Raw genomic sequence first — 26,596 nt, forward strand, 5'->3', positions numbered from 1 at the left:
GGATTTGACATGCGTATTTTGGGGTAGCCGGGTCGAACAACGACCTCAACGTCCTCAACTCGTCGCCCATTTTCAACGAGCAGTGCAAGGGCGTCGGTCCGGCCATCAGTTTTGTCGCCAACGGCAACCGGCATGATATGAGCTACTACTTGGCGGATGGGATATACCCTAGGTGGCCCGTCTTTGTGAAGACGATCAAATGCGCATCCGATGAGAGGAAGGCCTACTTTGCGGAACGGCAGGAGTCGGCGCGTAAGGACATGGAGTGCGCATTTGGTGTGCTCCGGTCTCGATGGGCGACAATTAGTGGTCCAACGCGTTTGTGGCATGTCGACTGCATTGCCGATATAATGTACGCATGTATTATCATGCACAACATGATTGTCGAAGATAAAGGTGTACAACTGACTAGTTGGGCGAACGACGATAATGAAGCATGTCCAAGCCACGGCGTGGCCGCCCCCAACGTACGAAGTGGGGTACCTCACGATGAAGCCGGCCGCCTCCAAGCACATGCCGACCTGCGCCAAGTGAATGCTCATATTCGACTACAAAAGGATTTAATTGAAGAGTTGTGGGCGCGGAGGACAGCACGACGTTAGTTTTTTTTTAATTATGTAATTTTTTTAATGTACCTTCTTTTTTTTGTAATTTTTTAATGTACTTTTTTAAAAAATTAATGTAATTTTTTTAATTAATGTATTTTTAAAATTTTAATAATATAATTGAATTTTCCCTTATCTGTGTCGTAAATTTAATTCTGTATTTTGTGTGATTGTTAATTATTTATTTTATATAATTTTGAGTAATGTGGCTAGGCTATTGCTGGGCTATTTACTTGTTTTGATGATGTGGCAGGAGGATTTTTAGTACTGATGATGTGGCATGAGGAGTTTGTGGCTAGACTATGGTTGGGCTATTCTTATTGTGGATGCTCTAAATAGAGCTAGTCTATTTTGGTACTCCTACAAGAATTTAGAAGGTTTAATGGTATAGTATTAGCAAATTTATGTACTACTAAGTTCTTACTAATCCAAAAACCATAATGCTTAACAAATAGTACTAGTATCTCCTTGTCAAAAAAGAGACTAATAACAAACATCTAAAAATAAGTAGAAGTATTATTGTAGGTTTGAACGAAAGAAGCGATTGCATTGATGAAACATAAAGACAGAGATGAGGCCGAGAGCAGATATGAAAGCAACCACACCCCATTAGAGAAGAAAAACTTTCTTTGCTTTTGTCAACTCATTTCCAAATCAATTCCAATCTCAGAATTAATATCCCATTCCATCTCTCGATAACTCCATGTTCCAACCACACGCCATGATATTCATGAGAGAGACGGCAGTTTTCATCTACTTGAGCGACTAAGTTATGCAGAGATGAAAAAAGTGACTAATTATATTTTTGGAGCGAATAATTGATCGCTGATTTGAGGCTAAAAGTAGGTCAACTAGAAGAAAGAAGACGCATCATTTTCTATCCACCATCTGTTTGAAGAATCACCAAAGTGAATATGGGATTAGGATCGATCTCCTTTTTCGTACTAGAATATTAAAATACTACTGTTTTCATTTTTGTACTACTCACTACTCACTAGTGTACTGCATCGTTTCTGGAAATTTTTTCAACCGTAAACATTTTCTGCTTTAAATTTCGAGTTTCATTTCTCATAGCTACGCATAATCTCATCAGGTAAAGAAGATAATAATAGTATTATTTGATGAAATAGGAAATACGATGACGAGTTCATATAATTATATACTAGTAGAAAAAGTGTATTCATCTCATGATTGCAGAAAAAAGGTGGATAACTTTTCTTTCCCCTTTTTTTTGTTGAGCAGCAGAAATGGGGAGCAGTGAGATGGAAATCGAGAGAGCGGATTTGGAGGAGACGAGAGAAGTAGCGGAGGATGCGAAGAGGATTCCTCCATGGAGAGATCAGATCACAGTTCGCGGAATCGCAGCGAGTTTATTGATCGGAAGCATTTACAGCATCATCGTGATGAAGCTCAACCTCACCACAGGCCTCGTTCCCAACCTCAATGTGTCAGCCGCGCTTCTCGCATTCGTCTTCATCTCCACTTGGACTAAGCTTCTCCATAAGGCCGGTTACGTTGCGGCTCCTTTCACCAGACAAGAAAACACCATTATCCAGACCTGCGCTGTTGCTTGCTACAGCATAGCTGTGGGAGGTAGCTACTCAATTTATTATTTTTTATTTTTTTTTTAAATGATTGGATGTGGTGTGGTGAACTGTGATAGGTGGATTTGGGTCTTATCTTCTGGGATTGAATAAGAGGACGTACGAGCTAGCCGGAGGAGGAGACACGGAGGGGAATCCAACTGGGAGTTACAAAGAGCCTGGGCTTGATTGGATGATTGGATTTCTGTTTGTTGTTAGCTTTGTTGGTTTGTTAGCTTTGGTTCCACTCAGAAAGGTAGGTTGAGAGAGATGTAACTCTGTTTTGATCACTTCTGATGCATGTTCACTTTGTGCAGATTATGGTTATAGATTACAAATTACCTTATCCAAGCGGAACTGCAACTGCTGTTCTTATCAATGGATTCCACACTTCTAAAGGAGATAAGATGGCAAAGTAGTTTTCTTCTTCTTTCCTGGTTTGGATCATTGTGTGGCTTCTTATACAGAGCTTTGCTTGCATATTTCAGGAAACAGGTTCAAGGTTTTACCAAGTTCTTCACGCTGAGTTTCGCGTGGAGTTTCTTCCAGTGGTTCTATTCGGGCGGGGAGAGTTGTGGATTCATCAACTTCCCGACGTTAGGGTTGAAAGCGTGGAAACAAACGTCGGGTTCCATCCAAGCAACTAACTCTTTCTTGATTTTGACAAGTTTGCAGCTGAACTGATGCCATGTTGAATCCTGCAGATTTATGTTTGATTTCAGCATGACCTATGTAGGAGCAGGAATGATCTGCTCCCATCTGGTGAACTTGTCCTTGCTCGTAGGGGCTGTGCTTTCTTGGGGCGTTATGTGGCCGCTGATAAGTAACAAGAAAGGGGACTGGTTTCCTGATGACATCAAGGAGAGTAGTATGAAGAGTCTAAACGGTTACAAGGTCTGTTCCGTCGGGGTTCAAACTTTTCTTCTTCATACTCTGTTATCATTTTATTTGAACAAATCACAAGATTTGTTCATTTTGATCCACAGGTATTCATATCGATTGCCCTGATTCTTGGTGATGGTCTTTACAATTTTCTCAAGACCCTATTTTTCACAGTCAGAAGCATGCATTCTGCATTCAACAACAAGAATATCAAAACAGGTGGAGAGGCAACTTTTTGTGATTCTTCGAATCTCTCCGTATCTTTTGCTGACAAGAGAATTCTTTCTTTTTTTCAGAAGACAAGAATCAAAGCTTAGACGATCTTCGTCGGAACGAAGTATTCATACGAGACAGCATACCCATTTGGGTGGCGTGTTTGGGGTACACGATTTTCTCTGTGATTTCCATCATTGTGATCCCAATCATGTTTCCTCAGCTCAAGTGGTACTATGTGGTGGTGGCCTACGTTCTTGCCCCGTCTTTAAGCTTCTGTAACGCTTATGGAGCTGGTCTGACTGACATGAACATGGCATATAACTATGGCAAAGTGGCTCTCTTCGTGCTTGCTGCAATGTCAGGGAAGGAGAACGGGGTCGTTGCTGGACTAATTGGGTGTGGTCTGATAAAGTCCATCGTCTCCATATCCTCTGACTTGATGCATGATCTTAAGACGGGCCACCTCACCCTAACATCGCCTAGATCAATGCTGATCAGCCAGGGAATCGGGACTGCCATTGGCTGCATAGTGGCGCCTCTCTCATTCTTCCTCTTTTACAAAGCCTTTGATGTGGGGAATCCAGATGGGGAATACAAAGCCCCTTATGCACTCATATATAGAAACATGGCCATTCTTGGAGTTGAGGGTTTCTCCGCCCTGCCTCACCACTGCTTGCAGCTATGTTATGGATTCTTCGCGTTTGCTGTGGCGGCCAACTTGTTGAGAGACACCATACCGGAGAAGTTGGGGAAATGGGTTCCTCTCCCTATGGCGATGGCGGTACCTTTCCTTGTGGGAGCTTACTTTGCGATTGATATGTGTGTTGGGAGCTTGATTGTGCATCTTTGGCATAGATTTGATAGCACAAAGGCTGGCCTCATGATCCCAGCCGTTGCATCGGGTTTAATTTGTGGGGATGGACTGTGGATTCTCCCGTCCTCCATTCTTGCCCTAGCCAAGGTCAATCCTCCAATCTGCATGAGCTTCTTTCCAACAAAGGCCTCCTGAGAAACCAATGTATTAGTATTAGTCCTAGTCGCAAAATGTATAATAACCCTTACAATCATTTTTGTCGGATATATAAATTACAATCAAATCACTGAAATAAACTTGCAGTTAACGTAAAGAAGCCTGACGTAATGTGTGTGTGAATAATATGCTTTAGGCATGATACTGTACTAAACTTTGCAACAAATTAGCACGTAAAGAAAATTGGAGGAAAGAGATGGCCACGGGCAAAGGAAGAGGAGCACAAAAGAACTTTACAGTGCATCGGCTATCGCCACATCTCATGTAGATTCTTCGCTTGGCCTTATCTGCTGCTGTAGTAAAAAAAGAGCAAAAGCAAGATGCACAAAGATTATTCTGAAAATGATGGGGATAAAATACAAAATTGCCATGTTCCCACTAGCAGACTCGTCTACATCACTTTATATATTTCATTTTCAGCAATAATAACTCTCTCAACATGGATGTAAACCACGATAGATGGTTCCACACGGAAACTAAGCAAATACTCTATGCTCTTGTGATGTAATGAGCACTCAATAATAGTAGAAAATATACTCTAAAAGGAGTACAAAACATCGCATACAAAGAACGTGCGTGGAAACTGGCTAATAAAGAAAAAACAAAATACAGCATTTGCAGCACAAGCAATGTTCAACTAGCTGGAGTAATATTCTCATTAGAGAAAAGAAGCTTTTGCGAAATTTACAGCGGAAAAGGATAAAATGATCTCATGATAGTGTCGTGGCATATCAATGATACCCACTTCTGGACCCAGCACAACTATGCACCAGCAAATTTATGAATGGCACCCGATATACATACCATCTAAGGTAAAGTGTTTTATTTTTGAAAACCAAACTATTCAAGAAATGGCTACATACAATGGAGCAACAAAGTCACACCACACATAACCTAATATTGTCATATAGGAATATATTCCAAATTATCATCTCTAGTACTCGAACTACATGTTAACCTCACATAAGAATATACGACGAAAAAGCAACAGTGTAGTGCACGTTGATTTAGTTCATCAATTAGCATACGTATCAAACAACGAACAGCCACACACCACAAAAAAAACTCACTTTCAAATGGTCAAGGCCATAGATAGGACCCAAGAATCCACTAGAGAGGTTCTGCATAAGCACCATGGTAAGTGGTTGCGAGATGAGATTATCAACAAGCAATCGATCTTTCAGCTTATGCCTCGAGGTGCAAAAGAATAAAGCAAAGCATAGTGCTTTACGTGGATGCAGTGATTTGTCCAACCTTGGACCACAATCTGCATATAATGGTAGTTCCATCAACAAGATAAAGATAAATGCATTAACAATTTTGATTCTCATAAAAATAAAAATGCCCCTGGTCTTAGAGACTAGATAAATGCATGAATGAATTTCAGTCCTTTTTGTTCATAAATAGAATTGAAGCGTTTCATCAATGGGATTGAGCTCCTTGGAAACTATACGTTACAGTATCACAATTCACCTCGAACTAGAATCGATCAAAGAAATTAATCGACAAATTTCTAGGTCACTGCATGATTCAATGTATCTCATCCATTTAAGAAATGCAGAGACCCCTAAAATACAGAAAAACGGTGAACAAATACTCCATAAAAGAACAGCTTCTCAATAAGGTATTATCTGGTCAATCGAATACAATAGATACGAGTGTTGAATAATAATTTACAGAAAATGAGACGAATATAGCGAGTAGCGACGCAGTTCAACTTGCGTATACAATTTCTCAAATTGATAGGCAATGGACAAGATCAAATCCTGATACCAACAATTATACAGGAATTCTCAAATTGATAAAGTTGCTAAAATACCGAAAAAATAGTAACGCCCGAGCAAAAAAAATCAGCAGCAACAAAGTAAGAAAACGAAGAAAATCAAACACAAAGCAAAATCAACACACATATCAAACGTAGTAATCCTCCATCACTCTTCCTTCTAATCTCTGACCACGGCCGCCTGCTCCTTGGTTGCCAAACAAATGGATTGGGTTGGAATATTCTATACGAACCAGGCTTAGGTTATTTGGGCCGGCCCAAGTCAGTTGAACCATCACATTTTAGGCCCATTCGAACCAAGGCTATGATTAAATCATTTATTCATAACCTCACGCGAGCTTAAATATTAAGTACTGTATTTTTTAAGATTTACTGTATTAAATATAACGGGTTTATGAAAATACTAAGGTACTTAGGTACATGAATTAAATATATACCATAATACAATATAATTCAAACTAATACTTCCACTTCGGACCAAAACAGTGGAGTTGCACACATGTGTTAGATTACGATAAAAATTGGAAGCATGGATATGTTTTGAAAAGCCTTGTCCAAAGACAAAAGGACCCAAAGTATACCCAATTGCTAACTCACCCACTAGTTACTAACTACAACTAATTTAAGACCATAGAATTTTAGAAATCTAGTTGTCTAAAATTTGCTACGTGTGATTTTCGTTTTTATTAATTAAATCGAAATAGATAAAAAAAACTACCAAATTAGGGTTTTGGATGAAAATGTCAATATAGTGTTTTGAAAATATCAACACAATACTTTGATAATGTCAACGCATTGCTTTAAGAATGACATTCTACATGTAGTATATTGACATATTTTATATACCATGTTGACATTTGTTGCTGTACGAAAAAATTTAAAATTTTTAAATTATTTTCAAATTTTGACATCGGAACATATGCAAGTGAGATCTCGTTACCATCCTTATGAAATTATCTTTAATTTAATATATGTTGTAAGAAAAAAAATAATTTAAATCGAGAAAGGTATATAAAATAATATTGAGTTACCAATATACCACCTAAGATCAAATAAATATTCAATTCATATTATCATATATGACTGCTAAAAGATGCATGACTTATTTTCAGAGTCAAAATGGCGGCGCACTGGTTTGTGTCTCCACCCAACAAACTTTTCGTTTTTAATCATCATTGCGATTAAACTTGTTTAACTAGTTGAAAAAAGTTTAAATGAGGTATAAATGACATTTGCCATATTAAGAATTGGCAGCCTATTTAGAGTTTAGAAATGCAGAATACTACTACTACATACTATTTGGATAAATGAAAACTGGCCTAATTTCCGGTGCGCGAGGGTGGCTAATGCCTAGTGGCCGCTATTCTACATTCCAAATCAAAAACGGTGTTTATTAATTTGAAAAGTAGATTCAGATTTTAACGCATAATTAGAAAAATAAAAGAGATAGAAAGAAAAAGTAATTATATTATTATTAGTGGTAGAAAATTGATCACATCACATTAGAAAGAAAGAATTTTCCAACTTTAAAAGTTAATATTTTTCAGGAAGGACTAAAAAGGAAATATCAGTTCTACTTTTCAAAGGAGTAGTACCATTTTACTTTGCTTTTGAATTGAAAAATAACAAAACACAAAAGGAATTACGATGTGATCTTGTTTCAACTGAAAAATTCGCATGTCTCGATACCTAATTCTTAAAGGTCAGTAAATTTAATCCCAAAACTAAAAGGTCGGCGAATTTAGCCTTTTTTTCTAAAATCTCTCCAAAAATATGATATTGTTCTAAACCTTATTCCCACTTCATATAATAAATCCAACATTTATAAAATACTATGGGACCATTTTCCATTTAATATTGAAATTTTGTGGCAGAAGGAAACTCTCTTCATATTTATTTTATTTCTCTGATATTTTACCTATTCTTTTTAATCATAAATGAAATTGGGTACTTTTTTAGGAAATGTAAAAAAACTGAGTTCTACTCTCTCCATTCCGCGATCGTGAAAGCGTTTTTTTTCCGGCATGCGATTTAAGAAAATTTTTGTTAAATAAGTTAAGTAAATGAAGAATAAAATAGGAAATGTAAAGGTAGAGAGACAAAGAGAATAAAGTATAGAGTTTAGAAAAAAAATAGAAAAAAAAGTAAGTAAAATAAATGTGTTGACTTTATTATATTATAGAACATATCAAAATAGCAAAATGACACCCATTAAACGGGAGGATTAACTTCTAAGAAAATGTACTTTGACTTAAATAGCATAAATTTACTTTTCTCAAGTAAAAAAGAGGAAAATAGTCGTTACACGTTTTTATATATGACGTCGATTTCAGCATCTTACTTTCTCACTGTGAAACCCGGCGACGAGTGTTGAAATTTATCAGATTCTGATTCTCTAGTAAGCTTTCTGTTACGAGGGTACTCGTATCGGTTCCGGCAGCGCGAACTCCCCGGAGAAGGGTTAGGTTCGTTCGCGGGATCCTCCCGCCGAGCAGTCTAGGGTTCTCGGTCAATTAGGGTTTGACGAGATGAACTTACGGAAAATAAAGTATAATAAAAGATAAAGTAACGATAAATGATAAACTGGATTGATATTTCTTGAATGATCCAAATGAATAACAATGTCCACTATTTATAATAGTGGATACCCTAATTTAAGGAATAAGAAAATAATCCTAATAAATATGAAAAGATATGGTAAATCAATAACTAACTAAATAATATAGATATGGGGGATATTCCGGAAGATATGCTCGTATCAACTCCCCCACGGTTAAAATTCACCTTGTCCTCAAGGTGGAAACCATGAAACCACGATGAGATTTAAAAGCCGAAGCTCTAGCGAGGTATCTCCTCCCGGATCAAACGCACACCGAACAATAGAGCATCTCCCTTCATCACCTCCATCAAAAATCATCAAAGGATGACCATTGTGGTTGCCAAAATTCATCGTTAAAATGGGAAGCTTGTCCACGCGTCCCAGAATGCTCAAACATGACGTGTCCTTGCGCGGAGGAATCCACCGTGTATCACCGTCAAGCGATGTTGGTCGATGATTCATTCTTGCAACATCACCATCAATTGGATTCGCGTCATCATTAAAACCTATATCATCAAAATTGTGAAATGTCTGTGTAACTCCACTCTTGCCGAGAGAACAACTAATGTAGTCGCGTTTCACACCCTTTGAAATCCTCAATTTTATAGAACCGGGGAAAACAAGAAGTACAAAACGAGTGACCGATGTTGGAATAGTATTGGAGTCGCTCGACTGAGAGATCACGGCCAGTGGGAGTGGGTCATCGTCGTTGCCCTCATCTCCATTGATATTGGGGCTGCACGAAGGAGCTAGCAGGGAGTTTTGCGTTGGTGGCTGCTGCAGGCTGCCTGCGATGTCGGAGTTGATGTGAGGTTGCACGGTGTAGGGTGCAGCTGAGTAGTGCGACGCTGAACGGAGGGGCTGGTGGACGTTGAACGCCAACGTTTGTTTGCATCCATCCGAGAAACCAATTGCTTGACAGTTGCAGTCAGGAGCTCAAGCTGTGAAACCAAGGCAGCCCACTGTAGGTCCTGTTCCAAATTCGGTGTCATCGGATCACGTGCCATGCCGAGAGGCTCCATATGGCCGACACTGTTGTGAGGCGGTTGGTAGGGAGACGATGGTGGCTGGAGGGGCTGGTAAGGCGACTGCGCAGCGGGGTATAGCAGAGGCCCATCTAGTGGGTCAGGTTCGGGTCGCGGGTAGGACACCGAAAAAGGCCTTGGCACACTAATGGGAGGCACTGGAAACAGGCGCGTCGGGTCTTGATAGGAGTATCCAAATTGCACGTTCTGGCTCTGGAGGTACCAACACGATGTGGGGCTCGGCATGGGCAATGGCGAGAGGAACGGTCTATTGAACTGGCGATGGACGTAATCAGTGTAGGTGTATGACATGATGGCGGAAATACGGAGGATGAGCTCTCAATGAAAGCACCAGTTGTTACGAGGGTACTCGTAACGGTTCCGGCAGCGCGAAGTCGCCGGAGAAGGGTTAGGTTCGTTCGCGGGATCCTCCCGTCGAGTAGCCAAGGGTTTTCGGTCAATTAGGGTTTGACGAGATGAACTTGCGGAAAATAAAGTATAATAAAAGATAAAGTAACGATAAAGGATAAACTGGATTGATATTTCTTGAATGATCCATATCACTTTCTGATCGAATTAATTTCTCCTTCCACGTGCCCTCTTAAGTTGTCAATTAGGCTATATTTTCTCTTATCGTTCCGATTTATAAAACTATTTTGTGTGTGTTTAGTAGACAATCAACGATGGCATCAGATCCGAAATCTCACATATTTGAGGAGGTCGCCAAGCATAATAAGACTAAGGACTGTTGGTTGATTATCAGCGGCAAGGTGAGATCATCCCCTTTTCAGTTAAGAATTCGATTATGAGAATTTGGTGCACTTAGCTTCAATTTTTTTGATAGTATGCCGTATGATTCGTTATTTAACACTCCATCCGTCCCCAAAGAATATGCACTTTAGGGTTGGCACGAGTTTTAATGTAAAATTGGTAAAGTAAGAGAGAGGTAATGGAGAATGAGTCCCACCTCATTAAAGAGAAAAGACTTTCCAAAATTAGAAAGTGTATATTCTTGGGGGACGAACTAAAAAAGAAAGAGTGCATATTCTTGTAGGACGGGAGAGTAGTAATTTAGTTGGGCATTTGTTTAGAGTTGGATTTCCGTTGACTGAAGGTCTTGAATACGCAAGAGTGACTGTGTTTATAGAGCACTTGTTGCTACTTGTTAAGTTTCGAGTTCCTTTTAACTCACTCTCTGCTTTCTAGCTTATGGAACTGTTTCAGCTGTTACTTTTTCATTTTTCATTTTTCCTGGCCTATTTTGAACTGGAGTTGCTAGATTACACATTAATATAACACTCCTTAGGTTAGTTCTGATTCTTAACTACTAGTAGGTAGCCCTGCATCGTTGTACATATTGCCTGGACTTGTTATACGTTCTCTTCTTTTACTAGTTTTGAAGTGGATATTTGAGGTGAGTTCTAATACTTATGGCTGATGTCATTCTGAGTTCCAACTATCTGCACTCACTCCATACTATTATTCATCTTCAGTGAGTATAAATTAATAATCTGTACTGTTTTATTTACATTATTAATGAAATGCTAAATGTACAACATCTAAACACTATTATGTGATAATTTTCTAAATATTTAGAAATAATTAAAGAATTATATTAAAAATCATTTGTAAATATGATTAATAAATAATAACTTGAGGATGGTGCTTAGTAAATATGATTAATAAATAATAAATAATAAAATCATTTGTAAGAATTATATTATAATATTTTGAGTGTAAGAATTACTACTACTTTGTATGGTGAGGCTTTTCTTGAATAGATTTCATACTTGTATAGTCTCTATAAGGTTGTAAGCTGAACCAATGTGCGATATGCATTTTAACTCAGTAGTATGAATAGTGCTTGGTGAAAAAACGTGCTTGGTTTTATAAGTTATCTTAAACAAGCTTCGCTATTACAATTTACAACAATATTTGATTTCAAATGCCCTTACTTATGAACTTTCTACTTAGAATTTGATGTTTGTTGTTTAGGTCATGATCTTATACACTTTACCTGCAGATGTTATGCCCGCTTGCAACCTCGCGCCGTCAACTGCAGGAAGAAGAAGTGTGGACACAGCAACCAGGTATGAGGCCTCAACATGTATTGTTTCAGGCGCCTGGCAGACATGATAAAGTTTGTCTAATGGTTATTTGTTTTCTGCAGTTGAGGCCAAAGAAGAAGATCAAGTAAATTACCAGGTGTATCAGGGGTTTTTTGTTTGTTTGATTTTTTGTGAACTACAATGTTGATGATGTTTTAACATACAACGAGAAGACTCAAAGTTCAGTTATCATCTTGTTATCGATTAATGTGCGTTAGCCATAGTTATTTTCTCTGCATAGCTAGTTTTATTGTGCACTGACAAAAAATTTAACTGCAGAAAATAAGGTTTTGTTTGACAGTGTTATTTTCTCTGCATAGCCATGTAATTATGTTACACTTTATCCCCTCCCTACCGATCACATACATGACATTACCGCTATTATTCCTTCCAGCAAACCTATAAGAAACGACGAATGATCACAGTATCTTTTTTGAGAAAGAAATCATGCACTCTCAAAGGTCTTACCATTCCTGCAATATTTTGGGCAGAGAAAATTGAGGCATTCACAAATGTTGTGGGTATTTTAAATTGCTGTTTTTGTGATGATTTCACCAAATTGATACAACAATTTTATTTTACGATTGTTATGGCATCTAAGCTTCTTCTCCAAACAATTGCTCTAACACAATCTACACTTTATTATTCTAAAAAATAAAAAACACATAATTAAAATCTTAAAAATAATAATAAAAAAGACATAATTAAAAATAGTGATGAGAAGAAAAAAAGATGAGAGATAGTGTGTTTTGTGTGTAAAATGAAAGAGGTAATGGGAGTATTTATAGAATAAAAAAAGAAAAAATTAAAAAAAATTAAATTCAAACGGTACGGGAATATTACCGTTTTAAAATTTAAATTAATTTTTTTTTGGAAAATCGATTTTAAAAAAATATTATTTATTGCGTCAGCATGACAACGCCCACTCGCGGGCCAACGAGTGGGCGTCACGCCTAGCGCCAGAGCTCGTCGGCTTCATTGAGGCGGAGGGACACACGACACGACGGGAGGGTTGCATCGCTATCTCGATGCTGGCTCGTCTCGCCGAGACGAGTCCGAACCCGCATCGAGATGGCGATGCGGATGCTCTGAAACCAAACGAGTTTGATTTATTGCGCGAGTTACGTCACTCATCTCTTTTCCACGTCAGCTTGGATAAGCTAGAGCATGTGGCTTATTTTTTCCAATCTAACACTGTCTCCCTAGAATTAGTCAAACGGATAGTTGAATTGGCTTAGAATATGATGAAACTCATCTCCAATAAATTTGAAAACAACACATAATGTCACATATATTTTGAGATAAATGGGGACCTCATGCAAAAAGGATACTTATTAACCAAATAATCTGTTTTAGCTCTTAGAAAGATTTAAAAATGATACTGATTAATGATCGATGTTCCCTTTATGGAGTAGCTTTTTTTCTTTTATTCAGGATATATAAGTGATGTTCCTTTCGTATCTTAATTGTATGTTTTTAAGTAACCGACCATCCAATTAATTTCTTAATGAAGTAAGCCTCATTTGCTAACTTAAGACGTAAAGGTCCAGACGCTTTTGCTTTTCAAAGCTTTTAATTTCAATTTACCCTCTCAAAATGTTCAATTGATCAACTACACTACAAATGTTGCTCTTTTTTTCTTTTTCTACATGATACATTATTTATATATACCCATACACACTAACCAATATATAAATGTTATTCTTTATTTTTGGTTAGGGTAGTGAAAATATAAAATGAAATGTTGTTAAGGGTCCAAATAAAATGATGCAAAAGCAAAAGGGTCAAATATCAAAATGAATGTTGCGTTTTAGAGTTTTTTTAGGGAGATAATATGATAGTGTCGGCCACAAATCCTTTAAAGGGTTTATTTTATTCAATAAAAGACTTCCATTCATCTATATTTCTGTTGATTGTGTTTAGTGACGGAAGAAAATAGTAGTACTAAAACAATAAGAGTACAAAAACAAAAATAGAAATGAATTATATATACCTGGTCTCTCATCCAATATTATTACGGATCTATAACTCTTACGATTAGAATCAAATTACCTAAACTTAATTAATATAAAAAATTAAGATGACACTTTGAAACTGTCAATATTTATAGTATTGAATATGGACAGGATCGGCTCCAGTATAATCTAAAATACGTGTTTAGATATAACCGAATTATTTGGTGGGGGTTTATTTGAGTTGGTTATATGTTTAGGGCATATGGCAAGTGGATACATAGATTGAATTGAATAAGTAAATGAAATGGAAAAGGTCATAATTGAAACACTCCATATTGCAATTTCCCACCAACGAAACAAGTTAATTTGTCACGTGTTAGATTAATTGCGTTCCCAGCTTCCTCGCTGGAGAGTGGAGATTGTTATCTTCTCAATCTTGAATTAAGGATTTTACTTGATTTTACTCTTTGCGAAAAAATTGGAATAAAAAATAAGTGGCTTTTGTCGGCCATAGCTGAAGTATTTTAGATTTAAAATTTGATTAAAAAAAACACTGGTATAAATTAGTCATCAAATAGGAGTATTTTTTTTCTAGCCCTTTCCTTCTCAAAATATGAATGCCCGCTGGCTGCTATAAACCTTAAATAAATGAGCCCACTCTTTTCTTCCACGTTCAAAATGTTTTCGTATTTACTATTAAGATTCTAATTTAGATTTTGCATCCCTAATCCTCATCCAACTTCGAATATTGAAAATGTATGCAGTATTTATCCATAAAGAAGGCTTTCAATTTCATGGTTTTAAGGATTAATTTTGACTTGTTTTCCAAAACAAACTAATATGTGTATGTGTACATCTAACAAAAAATAAAAAATAAAACAATTGTATTATTCCAAAATTTATAGTACATAATTAAGCGTTTTTATTGAAATGAGATTTTTTTTATACTATTTACTAACTTGTGATGTGGAGTATTTTGGATAAAGTCCGGCTCTATATATATGATATTCTTCGTAAATGATGTATTATAGCATACACGTACCAACAAAAATTCAATTCAAATAGTTGAGATATGAATTAATTAAGGGAAACCTCTGAAAAAATAAGCATAAATAATTATGGTAGTGTGACGCCAAATCCGCGTGGAAGCAGAGTCATGAATCATCCTACTACCGCCATTCCTTGATCGAAGTCGAAACCCCACTCAGTAAGAAATCGTGTATAAATACACCTCCCATATTCATATTCTTCAATATTCATCTATCAATTTTCACAACCTCTCTATGCGCTTCACTCCTTTATCATGACCCGCAACATCCCCAATTCCCTCACCGATTCCGCTCAAACGCGTTTCAAACTCGCCATCTCTGCCTCCGATCCTTGGCCCTTTTCTTTTTGATTCTCCTCCCAATTTTTAATTTCTACTTCCAATTGTGCATAGTAATTAAGAAGATGGGAAGCGGCGGCCACCACCTGATCAATTTCCATCTCCACCACGGCGGGCGGCGGGGAATCCCCAAGGGATGCGTGGCGATTACGGTGGGCCAGGGCGCGGAGCAGCAGCGCTTCGTTATTCCGGTCATCTACGTCAACCACCCGCTCTTCACGGAGCTGCTCAAGGAGGCGGAGGAGGAGTACGGCTTCGATCAGAAAGGTCCGATCAATATCCCCTGTCACGTCGAGGAGTTTCGTCAGATTCAAGGCTTGATTGATCAGGACGCGACGTCGCACCACCACATCCACCACCACCACCACGCGCATCACCACCAGTTCTTGTGCTTCAGAGCTTGATATGAATTAATTGTGATTCTTCCTTTAGTTGCCCTTATTGACTTAATTAGGGTTTCGTTTCATCCTTAGATAGGGATTGAAATTTGAAGGTGTGTGCTTATTACTGATTTTTTAATCAAACCAGGATTCGTGATTCCTGTTAATTTCATGTTTAGCAAATACTAGTTATCTATACGTTGAATCTTCTTTAACTTTCCCAGCTATAAAAATAAATCATACTCGAAAATACATACGAGGAAAGGAGGATGTCAGTTGTAGTTGCAAATTTTTAATTGTTATTGGTAATAGAAATGTACAAAAAAACTATAGTAAGTACTACATATATCGATGTCATGTGCTAACCAACTTAGTTTTATTTTCTAAAGATAGGAATGCTTACGTAATTATAACTAAATTAATTGTGTTTTCCTAAAGATAAGGGGAATGCTTGCGTTGTGATAGAATTGAATATATGAAGTTATAGATTAGGTTTCGAGAATTCTACTACGTGTAGACCCTTTGGTAATTGTAGACTTTTATGTGAGATTTTGGAATTAGATTCCAGTTACACATGTACGTGATGAAGAGAATTTAATATAGCTCTAGATTATAAATGACATCATGCAATGAGTAGACTAGTATTAAGGGCTTCACAGGTGAACTCAATTTTGTTTCTTATAAGAAATTTGGAGTTTTTCAAGGTTTTATTGTAATTTAGAAATGGTAAAACGAAGAAAAGTTTAATAGAATAATACTCCTATAAATTACTAGTATTTATTTATTGTCCTAACAGAATGTACAGACTAGTAATAAAAGATCTGGTATTTTGCAAGAAGCTTCTAAAGTTTTTATTAAAGATCTGGATAAGAGCACTTCAATAATGGGGATACATGGGAATGGGAATTGGCGTTGGGAAAATTGAAATGAATGCATGTGCAATCTACCAAATTAAGCCTGGTTCCCATAGAAAAAGGGTTGGGCTTTTGACCTTTGCCCCTTCATTAATGAACTACTCCAAACCGCCTATTTTATGAAATACTCCTAATAATAATAATAATGATAATAATAAATACTTTTTGTATTTATTATTATTATTGCATGTATGTATGTGTTGGTCCAATGTAAAGTTAATAGTAGTATATGAGAGCAAAGGTTTTCTATTCGACTATTTGAATACACCATAACATGGTCCCGTGGTAACTAGGATGTGAGAGTAAACGTTTTGGATTTGACTATTTGAATATATTATGACAACTTTAAATTTTTATTAATTTATCAATTTAAAAAATTATTTATCATGTCTTACTGTTTCTCATCATATCCTGCACTAATTCCCTGCTTTGTTGGACTTTCTAAACCCCACTTTGCTCATTTTGTTCTCAACCATTCCATTTCCTAATCCACATTCAACTTTAATAATCTCAACCACAAAAAATGGCAATTCTGACAGCTAGATGCCACCTAATTTATTTAAAAACCTTTATTCCATGCCAGAACAAAAAGTTGACCAAAGAAACAATCCAAAGTTTGACATTTTGCACAAGCATATGAATATGATGCAGCTTACACGAAAATATTGTGTAAAACAAGCAGAAGGAGAAGGATCAAATTCAAAAAAGAAAGGAAAAAAATCTAAATCACTAGGGGGCTTTACTTTAAAAGAGAAGAAACCTAAATGTAGTACTACTAGTCGTTTAACTTGTGTTTGTGTTAAATAAATCTTTTATACGTAGCTATTGAAGAAAATGAAGAGATGTCGTGATTGGCTGTGTCTAGTATTTGAGGTGCGGATGCAAGAAGTTTGATAAAACTGAGTTTTCGATCCAATCGCGGAGAACAGAGTAACTAGTCGGACCCAAACTCAACTCCTGAAAGTTACACTGGAGTCCGTAACAGTTAGTTGTGCCAATTCCTCGACTGAAGTAGCACGATTTCCCGATGTCCTCGATCCCATCTCTCCTGCGCACAACTCTTCGAAATCCATCTTTTTATAGGATAGGATAGCATATTCTCACCATATTCATTCAACCATGTCGGTAGCTCTTGATTCGAGTTTTTCATGAGAGCCCCATATAAGCACAAGGCCATCGTAATACGACTGCTTATGCAAAAAAAGCAGTGACTGTTCTGAAATTATGAAGAGAGACACAGCCATGCATCTTTTGGTTCCAGAAGTTGGAATTGAGTTCCAAAGCCTTGGAAAGAAGTAATCACACACAGCTACAAATCATACAAACTTTCAAAGGAGAGGCTCGAATCACTCATCTGTAGATCATAATTACTATATCTAAAGGTATTGTGATGTTAAGCTCCCTTAGTACATTATTGACTTCATGTAGAAATCATGAAGTAAATATGCCCGGTCAATGGATTTTGACCAAATAATAAATGCGACGAGACATCTAATTTTGTGAAATTAAATGATATAACGTCGATCTACATTTTACGTAGATAAATGTAGTATATTCACTTTCTCAAATCCGATTTCCGGTGAGTGAGAAATAATGGATTAAAGTTTGGCATAATTAGCTTTTTAATTAAAGCTTGGAGTTTAAGCTTAGGGAATAATTAATTAGTGTTAATTATCCCACATTGGAGAAGTGACACATCTTTTAATGTGTTTAAATTAAGTGACTTTATGTTACTTAATAATTATAGTGGACCAAGATGGGTGAAAGAGCTCACACGCGTGCCGCCGCCCCCGCCTGCCCGAGCCCGTGCTCGTGCCTCAGGCCCGGTCTTGGTCTTGGTCTTGGCAATTGGTCTTTGGGCTTGGGTCTGGACCCGTAGTAATCTTTTAGACCACCGCTGAGTCAGCAATCCGAGTGGCTTGACACATCGTCAAGCGTGGCACAGTCAAAGCCTACAAGGCTGCCACGTGAGAAATCCACACGCGAAAGGCACACGCTTGTAACCGCCGATGGTTACGAATCTGCCATGATGAGCCTTCATGGCTTGGTTGACCCTGCATGGTGGCTTGGCCTATAAATAAACTAGTCATTCCACTGCATTAGACAATATTCACAAGCATTTGAATCATAAGCTCTCTCCCTCTCTCTGCATTATTTTTCTGTCGAAAGCTCTGCCCTCTCCTCCATCCAGTTCGCCGGAGCTATGTTGATTATGGTGCTGCTTCACCAGAGACGTAGCCGTTTTATCTTTGGGGACGAAACGTCAATCCGAAGAGCACTACCGGGGCGTATCTCATCTTGCGGAAAGAGGACTCCTCGACTCGGCTAACAAATTTCACGGTTTAGTTGTTTCGATTTTTAGTTGTAATTTCAGTTCAGTTTTCATTTGTATTCCTTCTTTTGGGTTGTATTACGCCCGGTTATATCTCTTGTAATCCCAGAAACCAACAATCGCAAGACGAGATATAACTTGCCTTTGAAGGAATTTGGACCATAACCTGAACTAAAACTTTCGAAACTTTAAACACCTTTTGCTGGAGATGTCGACTGAAGCCAACACTGTCGCTGCTACCACCGCCGCTGTAACTCCATCCACCATGGCAAACACTGGACCTGTCAACACTTCGTCGATCCCGACGATGATGCCCACTCCCGGGCGCTATCCATCTTCATCAACAACCCCTTGGGTGTTTGTTCACCCCCTTGGGCCCACTGGTGGATCCACCTCGAGTGGATCGGTTGGTTCCACTTTTAGTGGTTCCTTCGGATCCTTTAATGGATCGAGTGCTGGGGCCTTCGGGTCTCACACGAATGCTGGGGCCTTCGGGTCTCACGCGGGTGCTAGTTCCTTCGGGGATAGTACGATTATGGCGGGCTCTATGCCCAACATGAATGGTGGGGGCTCTATGCCCAACCACGTTGTTGGCTCCTTCGGGGGCAACGGAATTGGTTCCTTCCATGGACCAAGTTCGGCACCTTTGGCACCAAGAATGATGTCACCTGCCGAGAAGCCACCAAAGTTTGGAGGATCTGACTTCAAAAGGTGGTACCAAAAGATGTTGTTCTACTTGACAACATTGGGCGTCGCCAACTTCCTTACGGAAAACGAACCGCCCGCGCCAAGCGATCAAGAGACTAGGCTCGAAGTCATGGCGGACTATGATGCTTGGAGAAAAGGGGATTATCTGTGTAAAAATTTTATTTTAAGTGCATTAGATGATAGCCTCTATAATGTATACTCCAATGTAACCACATCTAAACAAATGTGGGAAAGCCTAGAAAAGAAGTATAGCATGGATAATGCTGCAGGTACTGAACAAGTTGTAGCATCCAAGTTTATGCACTACAAGATGGTCAACTCTCGACCCATCATGGAGCAAGTCCAAGAGCTCCAACTGATCATCCACGCATTAGTGGCTGAAGGGATGACCTTGCCCTACAAATTCCTAAAGTGCACGATCATCGACAAGCTTTCTCCTAGTTGGAAGGACTTCAAGAGCTATACCAAGCACAAGCGAAAGCAGATGACCCTTGAAGACTTGATCATGAAATTGCGCATTGAGGCTGATGTGCGCAAAAGCGACCAAAAGGCTAAAGGCTTCACCCCACTTGAAGCCAAAGCCAATCTGTTGGAGCGGGGCGGTCCCTCCAACAAATGTCCTCGCCCAAATCGTCCAAGTGACAAAGGGAAGGGAAAGCAGCCTACAAAGAAGTTTGAAGGCGATTGCTACAAATGTGGCAAACCGGGCCACTTTGCAAAGGACTGCCGCAGCAAGAAGAAGAGGCCGGCTGCCCACGTCGTTGAGAAGGAGTTCAAGGACTGGGATGAAAACGACCTCATTGCTGTGGTCACTGAAGAAGTTAACCTTGTTGACAACAAGGGTGACTGGTACATCGACACCGGAGCTACTGCTCATGTCTGCTCAGATAGGAGCAAGTTTGCCTCCTATACTGCTGTTGAAGGGAGGAAGATCAACATGGGGAATCAAGCATCGTCCGAAGTCCTCGGCGTTGGCAACGTGATTCTCATTATGACGTCTGGCGTCACTATCACTTTGAAGGATGTGCTGCATGTCCCGGACATCCGCAAGAACCTAGTGTCAGGATCAATACTAGTTAATAAGGGGTTTAAACTTGTATTTGAGTCTGATAGGTTTGCATTGTACAAGTTTGGAAGATCCCTCGGAAAAGGTTATGTAACCGATGGGCTTTTCAAGCTTAGTGTAGCAACTCGCAGTGTTGCAAAGCCGTTGGCTAATAATAATAAAGCATCTACTTCCTCTTGCTTGACTGAGTGTTCAAATTTGTGGCATTGTAGATTGGGACATGTAAAGTCAAAAGCCATTAAAAGATTAGTAAATTTAGATTTATTAAAGGCTAATGAAGTGGATACCCAAGATAAATGTGAAATTTATCTTGAAGCAAAAATGACTAAGTTGGCGTTTCACTCGGTTGAACGAAGCACAAAACCCGTTGAATTAATTCACACGGACGTATGTGATTTAAAGATGGTGCAAACTAGAGGTGATAAAAAGTAACTTATCACTTTCATAGATGATTGCACAAGATATTGCTACATTTATCTTTTAAGAAGTAAAGATGAAGCAATAGAAGCATTCAAAAATTATAAGAACGAAGTTGAGAATCAACTTGGTTGTAAAATCAAAATGATTCGAAGCGATAGAGGAGGCGAATATGTAGCCCCGTTTGAGGAGTTATACAACGCAAGTGGTATAATTCATCAAACAACTGCTCCATATTCACCACAATCTAATGGTGTCGCAGAACGCAAGAATCGAACTCTAAAAGAGATTATGAATGCAATGCTTCTGACTTCAGGATTACCACATAACATGTGGGGGGAAGCTGTATTGACAGCCAACTATATCTTGAATAAAATCCCTCTCAAAGGAAAAGATGTTACTTCTTATGAGTTGTGGAAGGGAAGGAAGTCATCCTACAAATACCTCAAAGTGTGGGGGTGTTTGGCAAAGGTGATGGTTCATCCGCCCAAAGAAGTTACAATCGGACCTAAGACGGTTGATTGCATCTTCATTGGATATGCACTTAATAGTAGTGCATATCGATTTGTTGTTCACAAGTCTGAAATATCGACTATTACAGTAGGAACAACGATTGAGTCAAGGAATACTGTATTTCTCGAAAATACATTTCCTTGCAAATACAAGGAAAAAGTCTTAACCAATTCTGAGACAAGAATTGAAGAGGAAGCCACTAGTTCTAAACCAGTGGAGATTGAAGCCATTAGTTCTAAATCAGCGGATGAGGAACTTGAATCACGCAAGCGTGCAAGGCCCAATCCAAAGGATACAGTACTAAGACGTGGTACTAGAGTCAGAACACCAAAAACATTTGGTCCTGACTACATTGCTTTTATGTTAGATGAAGAACCAACATCTATAAAAGTAGCCTTCAATGACCCAGACGGGCTACATTGGAGAGAAGCTGTTCAAAGCGAAATTTACTCAATTTTGCTAAACCATACTTGGGTGTTGGTAGATCTACCTGAAGGTGCGAAACCTCTAGGTTGCAAATGGGGTACTTAAAAGGAAATTTAAGGCCGATGGAACAGTGGATAAGTATAAAGCCCGACTAGTAGTATATGGTTTTAAACAAAAGGAAGGACATGACTTCTTCGATACCTATTCACCTGTAACAAGGATTACATCTATCCGAGTGCTTCTCGCTATTGCTGCATTGCACAATCTTGAGATTCATCAAATGGATGTAAAGACCGTGTTTCTAAATGGTGAATTAGAAGATGAAAATTATATGGAGCAACCCGAAGGGTTTGTAGTACCTGGACAAGAGAAAAAGGTATGCAAGCTCCTAAAGTCTCTATATGGATTGAAACAAGCGACATTGAAATGGCACTTGAAGTTTGATAATGTGATGTTATCAAATGGGTTCAAAATCAACGAGTGCGACAAATGTGTCTGCATCAAGAGCACCAATAACGGCCATGTTATAGTGTGTCTATACGTTGATGATATGTTAATCTTGGGTAGCAACACTCAAGTAATTAACGATACAAAGGCCATGTTAAAGAGAAACTTTGACATGAAAGACATGGGTCTAGCCGATGTAATTCTTGGAATGAAGATTCTAAGAACGTCTGATGGAATCATCTTAACACAATCTCATTATGTTGAGAAGATATTGAATAAATTCAAAGCCTACGATGGCGCGCCGGTTAAGACTCCAATTGAACTCGATGTTCACTTGAGCAAGAACAAAGGCGAGCCCGTTGCACAAGAAGAGTATGCACGGGTCATCGGATGCATCATGTACTTGACTAATTGCACTCGACCTGACATTGCTTGTACCGTGAACAAGTTGAGTCATTACACGAGCAATCCAAGCAAGGAGCATTGGAGATGCAATCATGGGCTACACTTCTCGAGAAACCTCCCGGTACTTGAAGGGTACTGTGATGCAAATTGGATATCCGATAATAGAGACTCACTTTCAACAAGTGGATACGTCTTTACTATTGGGGGTGGTGCTGTATCGTGGAATCCACAAAACAAACATGTATAGCCCGATCAACAATGGAATCAGAGTTCATTGCCTTAGATAGGGCTGGTGAGGAAGCCGAGTGACTTAAGAACTTCCTTGAAGATATTCCATGTTGGTCTGAGCCAGTGCCACCAGTGCTGATCCACTGCGATAGCCAAGCGGCTATTGGAAGGGCAAACAATGGTTTCTATAATGGTAAGTCTTGACATATACGTCGACGACATAACACCGTGAGACATTTGATCACAACAGGAGTGATTACAATTGACTATGTGAAGTCAATAGATAATCTAGCGGATCCGCTAACCAAAGGGTTAAACCGTGATCAAATGAATAGGTTGCTAGAGGGAATGGGTTTGAAACCCACAAATTAAAGAATTGTCATAGTGGTAACCCAACCATGATGACTGAAAATCCCAAGAACTTGGTTCAATGGGAAAACTAAGCTATGAGAGTTCATGAGAAACACTCAACCATATCTATTCCCTAAAGAGCAATAGAGTGTTGGAGAACTTGTCTAGTGGTAAAGGATAAGTCTATGACTTTTAATGGTTCTTAAGGATCTCAAAGATATGGAGTTCTCAAAGAAACCAAGTATGGCAAGGTACTTGACTAAGAATCACCTATGTAAGTGCGAAGTGTGGTCGCTTCATAAAATGCACTTATGAATCCAAAGTGGTGTCCAAGACCGCAATGGACACAAAACGTGAGAACGGATGAGGTTGAGGTGTTTAAGCGTTAACACCATTGTCTCGGTGCACGCCGTGGGGGATTAGTTCAAAGCATCGCGCTACTAAGCCGCCTGTGTATCCGATGGTGTCGACTATGGAGGGTTCAAAGCCAACAACTACCTATCCTTATGCTTATATACCTCTCGAGGGTTGGCTTGTGTCTGCATGCATATGCATTTGGCTATTTCCACTCATGTGGGGATTGTAGAAATCATGGAGTAAATATGCCCGGTCAATGGATTTTGACCAAATAATAAATGCCATGAGACATCTAATTTTGTGATATTAAATGATATAGCGTCGATCTACATTTTACGTAGATAAATGTAGTATATTCACTTTCTCAAATTCGATTTCCGGTGAGTGAGAAATAGTAGATTAAAGTTGGGCATAATTAGCTTTTTAATTAAAACTTGGAGTTTAAGCTTAGGGAATAATTAACTAGTGTTAATTATCCCACATTGGAGAAGTGACACATCTTTTAATGTGTTTAAATTAAGTGACTTTATGTTACTTAATAATTATAGTGGACCAAGATGGGTGAAAGAGCCCACACGCGCGCACACGCGCGCGCGCCGCCGCCGCCCGCCCGAGCCCGTGCTCGCGGGTCGCGGGCCTCGGGCCCGATCCCGACCTTGGACTTGGATCTTGGTCTTTGGGTGGTTTTTGGGCTTAGGTCTGGACCCGTAGTAATCTTTTAGACCACCGCTGAGTCAGCAATCCAAGCCGACGGTTACGAATCTGCCATGATGAGCCTTCATGGCTTGGTTGACCCTGCATGGTGGCTTGACCTATAAATAGGCTAGTCATTCCAATGCATTAGCACAATATTCACAAGCATTTGCATCATAAGCTTTCTCCCTCTCTCTGCATTGTTTTTTCTGTCGAAAGCTCTGCCCTCTCCTCCACCCAGTTCGCCGGAGCTCTGTTGATTGCGGTGTTGCTTCACCAGAGACGTAGTCGTTTTATCTTTGGGGACGAAACGCCAATCCGAAGAGCACTACCGGGGCGTATCTCGTCTTGCGGAAAGATGACTCCTCGACTCGGCTAACAAATTTCACTGTTTAGTTGTTTCGATTTTTAGTTGTAATTTTAGTTCAGTTTTCATTTGTATTCCTTCTTTTGGGTTGTATTACGTCCGGTTGTATCTCTTGTAATTCCAGAAACCAACACTTCCGTCACCTATAAACTCGTTAGCAAAACTGCAACGGTTAAAATAATGAAACAATGACGTACAAAGTGCTCGGGCAGCTGTCATTCTTTTTTGATGATCGCGGGATTCATCTACACTTTTATTCGTAATTGATCACTTCTTGTTCGATTAGCTTTTGCTCATGTAGATGTACCTAATAATTAATTAAGATAACTGAATTAATACTCCTTATTGCATATTTAATCTCAGGCACCAAAATATATACTTTTCACTCCTTATTTATGAAATAACTATATTATCTTACAAATCCCTTTCTCCAATTGCAGACAGATCTTGATTAACCTATCCGTGAAACCAAACGAGTCTTATTTACTGCACGAGTTACGTCAATATTCATCTCCTCTCCATATCAGCTTGGATAAAGCTAGAGCATGTAGATTATCTTTTCCAGTCTAACAGTCTCCCTACAATTAGTCAAACATAGTTGAATTGGCTTAGAATATGATGAAACTCATATCCAATAAATTTGAAAACAACACATAATGTCACATATATTTTGAGATAAATGGGGACCTCATGCAAAAAGGATACTTATTAACCAAATAATCTGTTTTAGCTTTTAGAAAGATTTAAAAATGATACTGATTACTGATCGATGTTCCCTTTATAGCTTTTTTTCTTTTATTCAGGATATGTAAGTAATGTTCCTTTCGCATCTTAATTGTATGTTTTAAGTAACCGACCATCCAATTAATTTCTTAATGAAGTAAGCCTCATTTGCTAACTTAAGACGTAAAGGTCCAGACTCTTTTGCTTTTCAAAGCTTTTAATTTCAATTTACCCTCTCAAAATGTTCAATTGATCAACTACACTACAAATGTTGCTCTTTTTTTCTTTTTCTACATGATACATTATTTATATATACCCATACACACTAACCAATATATAAATGTTATTCTTTATTTTTGGTTAGGGTAGTGAAAATATAAAATGAAATGTTGTTAAGGGTCCAAATAAAATGATGCAAATCCTTTAAAGGGTCTATTTAATTTTATTCAATATAAGACTTCCATTCATCTAAATTTCTGTTTATTGTGTTTAGTGACGGAAGAAAATAGTAGTACTACTAACCAATTGCCCAAATCGTGTACATTTTTGGTAAATTCCAACACGAAAAATGAAGAAAATTATAAATGCTGATAGCATAGTAGACAACACAATACAAGTAACACAATCGAGCCAAATTCATTAACCAATTCACCACCAAATAATACTCTTTTTACATACTAAAAGTAAAAAAAGGCTAGTAGGAGTATTAAATTTTCAGAAAGAAAAAGTCACGCACTTATATTTGCATTCAAAGCAATCAATTTTGTAGAGAGATTTAGAGAGTGAAGTGTGTGTGGGTGTGGAGAATGAAGATAGATACCTGAATTTCCTCGAAATCACACAATATTCTTGAAATGAAAGATAGATCAGAGATTCTAGAAGTGGAGATGAGTTGCGGGAATTTTGGGATTAGTCAAGAGAGAGAGAAGAAGTTCAATTTGACAAAAGCTCAGCTGCTCCGCCCGCCATTTGACCATTATTCAGTATCTTCTGATCAAGATCCGTTGTTAATTTACTTTTTTTGTTAAAAAAAAACACACAATATAATAAATAAAAGCTAGTACTCCAAATTGAAATCATTATTTATCATCAATGG

The 26,596-nt window shown here is 38.4% G+C and overlaps 2 protein-coding genes and 1 long non-coding RNA gene across 8 annotated transcripts; 2 read left to right on the top strand and 1 right to left on the bottom strand.

The window, feature by feature from the left end:
- The first annotated feature begins 1,167 nt into the window (after window positions 1-1,167).
- On the top strand, window positions 1,168-4,413 carry LOC121798348 (metal-nicotianamine transporter YSL3-like). Of its 6 annotated transcripts, none has more exons than XM_042197287.1 (8): window positions 1,168-1,698; window positions 1,848-2,198; window positions 2,269-2,444; window positions 2,506-2,603; window positions 2,677-2,811; window positions 2,893-3,082; window positions 3,175-3,289; window positions 3,367-4,413. In XM_042197287.1, the coding sequence occupies exons 2-8, from the start codon at window positions 1,853-1,855 to the stop codon at window positions 4,293-4,295; spliced, it is 1,989 nt and encodes a 662-aa protein (XP_042053221.1). In that variant the 5' UTR covers window positions 1,168-1,698; window positions 1,848-1,852; the 3' UTR covers window positions 4,296-4,413. The 6 variants fall into 6 exon arrangements, with proteins under 6 accessions (XP_042053221.1, XP_042053222.1, XP_042053224.1 ...); XM_042197288.1 differs by having other exon boundaries at window positions 1,851-2,198; XM_042197290.1 differs by having other exon boundaries at window positions 1,168-1,513.
- On the bottom strand, window positions 4,152-6,274 carry LOC121798350. The gene is made up of 3 exons (XR_006050039.1): window positions 5,387-6,274; window positions 4,554-4,609; window positions 4,152-4,291 (listed from the first exon to the last, which is right to left on the bottom strand). It is a non-coding gene; the product is annotated as an uncharacterized LOC121798350 (long non-coding RNA).
- An 8,572-nt stretch (window positions 6,275-14,846) lies between these two features.
- LOC121798349 (auxin-responsive protein SAUR32-like) lies at window positions 14,847-15,720 on the top strand. Its single transcript, XM_042197294.1, has one exon. It carries the CDS (start codon window positions 15,239-15,241, stop codon window positions 15,575-15,577), a length of 339 nt encoding a protein of 112 aa, XP_042053228.1. The 5' UTR covers window positions 14,847-15,238; the 3' UTR covers window positions 15,578-15,720.
- Window positions 15,721-26,596: the final 10,876 nt, after the last annotated feature.

This window comes from Salvia splendens, chromosome 4 (assembly GCF_004379255.2).
Source record: "Salvia splendens isolate huo1 chromosome 4, SspV2, whole genome shotgun sequence".
NCBI lineage: Eukaryota > Viridiplantae > Streptophyta > Magnoliopsida > Lamiales > Lamiaceae > Salvia > Salvia splendens.

What these genes read in the sequence shown, in the direction of transcription:
- LOC121798348 (XM_042197287.1), top strand. Translation starts at nt 1,853, where the DNA reads ATGGGGAGCAGTGAGATGGAAATCGAGAGAGCGGATTTGGAGGAGACG. An exon ending in CTTTGGTTCCACTCAGAAAG is followed by an intron (nt 2,445 to 2,505) that starts GTAGGTTGAGAG and finishes CACTTTGTGCAG; the next exon opens with ATTATGGTTATAGATTACAA. An exon ending in CAACAAGAATATCAAAACAG is followed by an intron (nt 3,290 to 3,366) that starts GTGGAGAGGCAA and finishes TCTTTTTTTCAG; the next exon opens with AAGACAAGAATCAAAGCTTA.
- LOC121798349 (XM_042197294.1), top strand. Translation starts at nt 15,239, where the DNA reads ATGGGAAGCGGCGGCCACCACCTGATCAATTTCCATCTCCACCACGGC.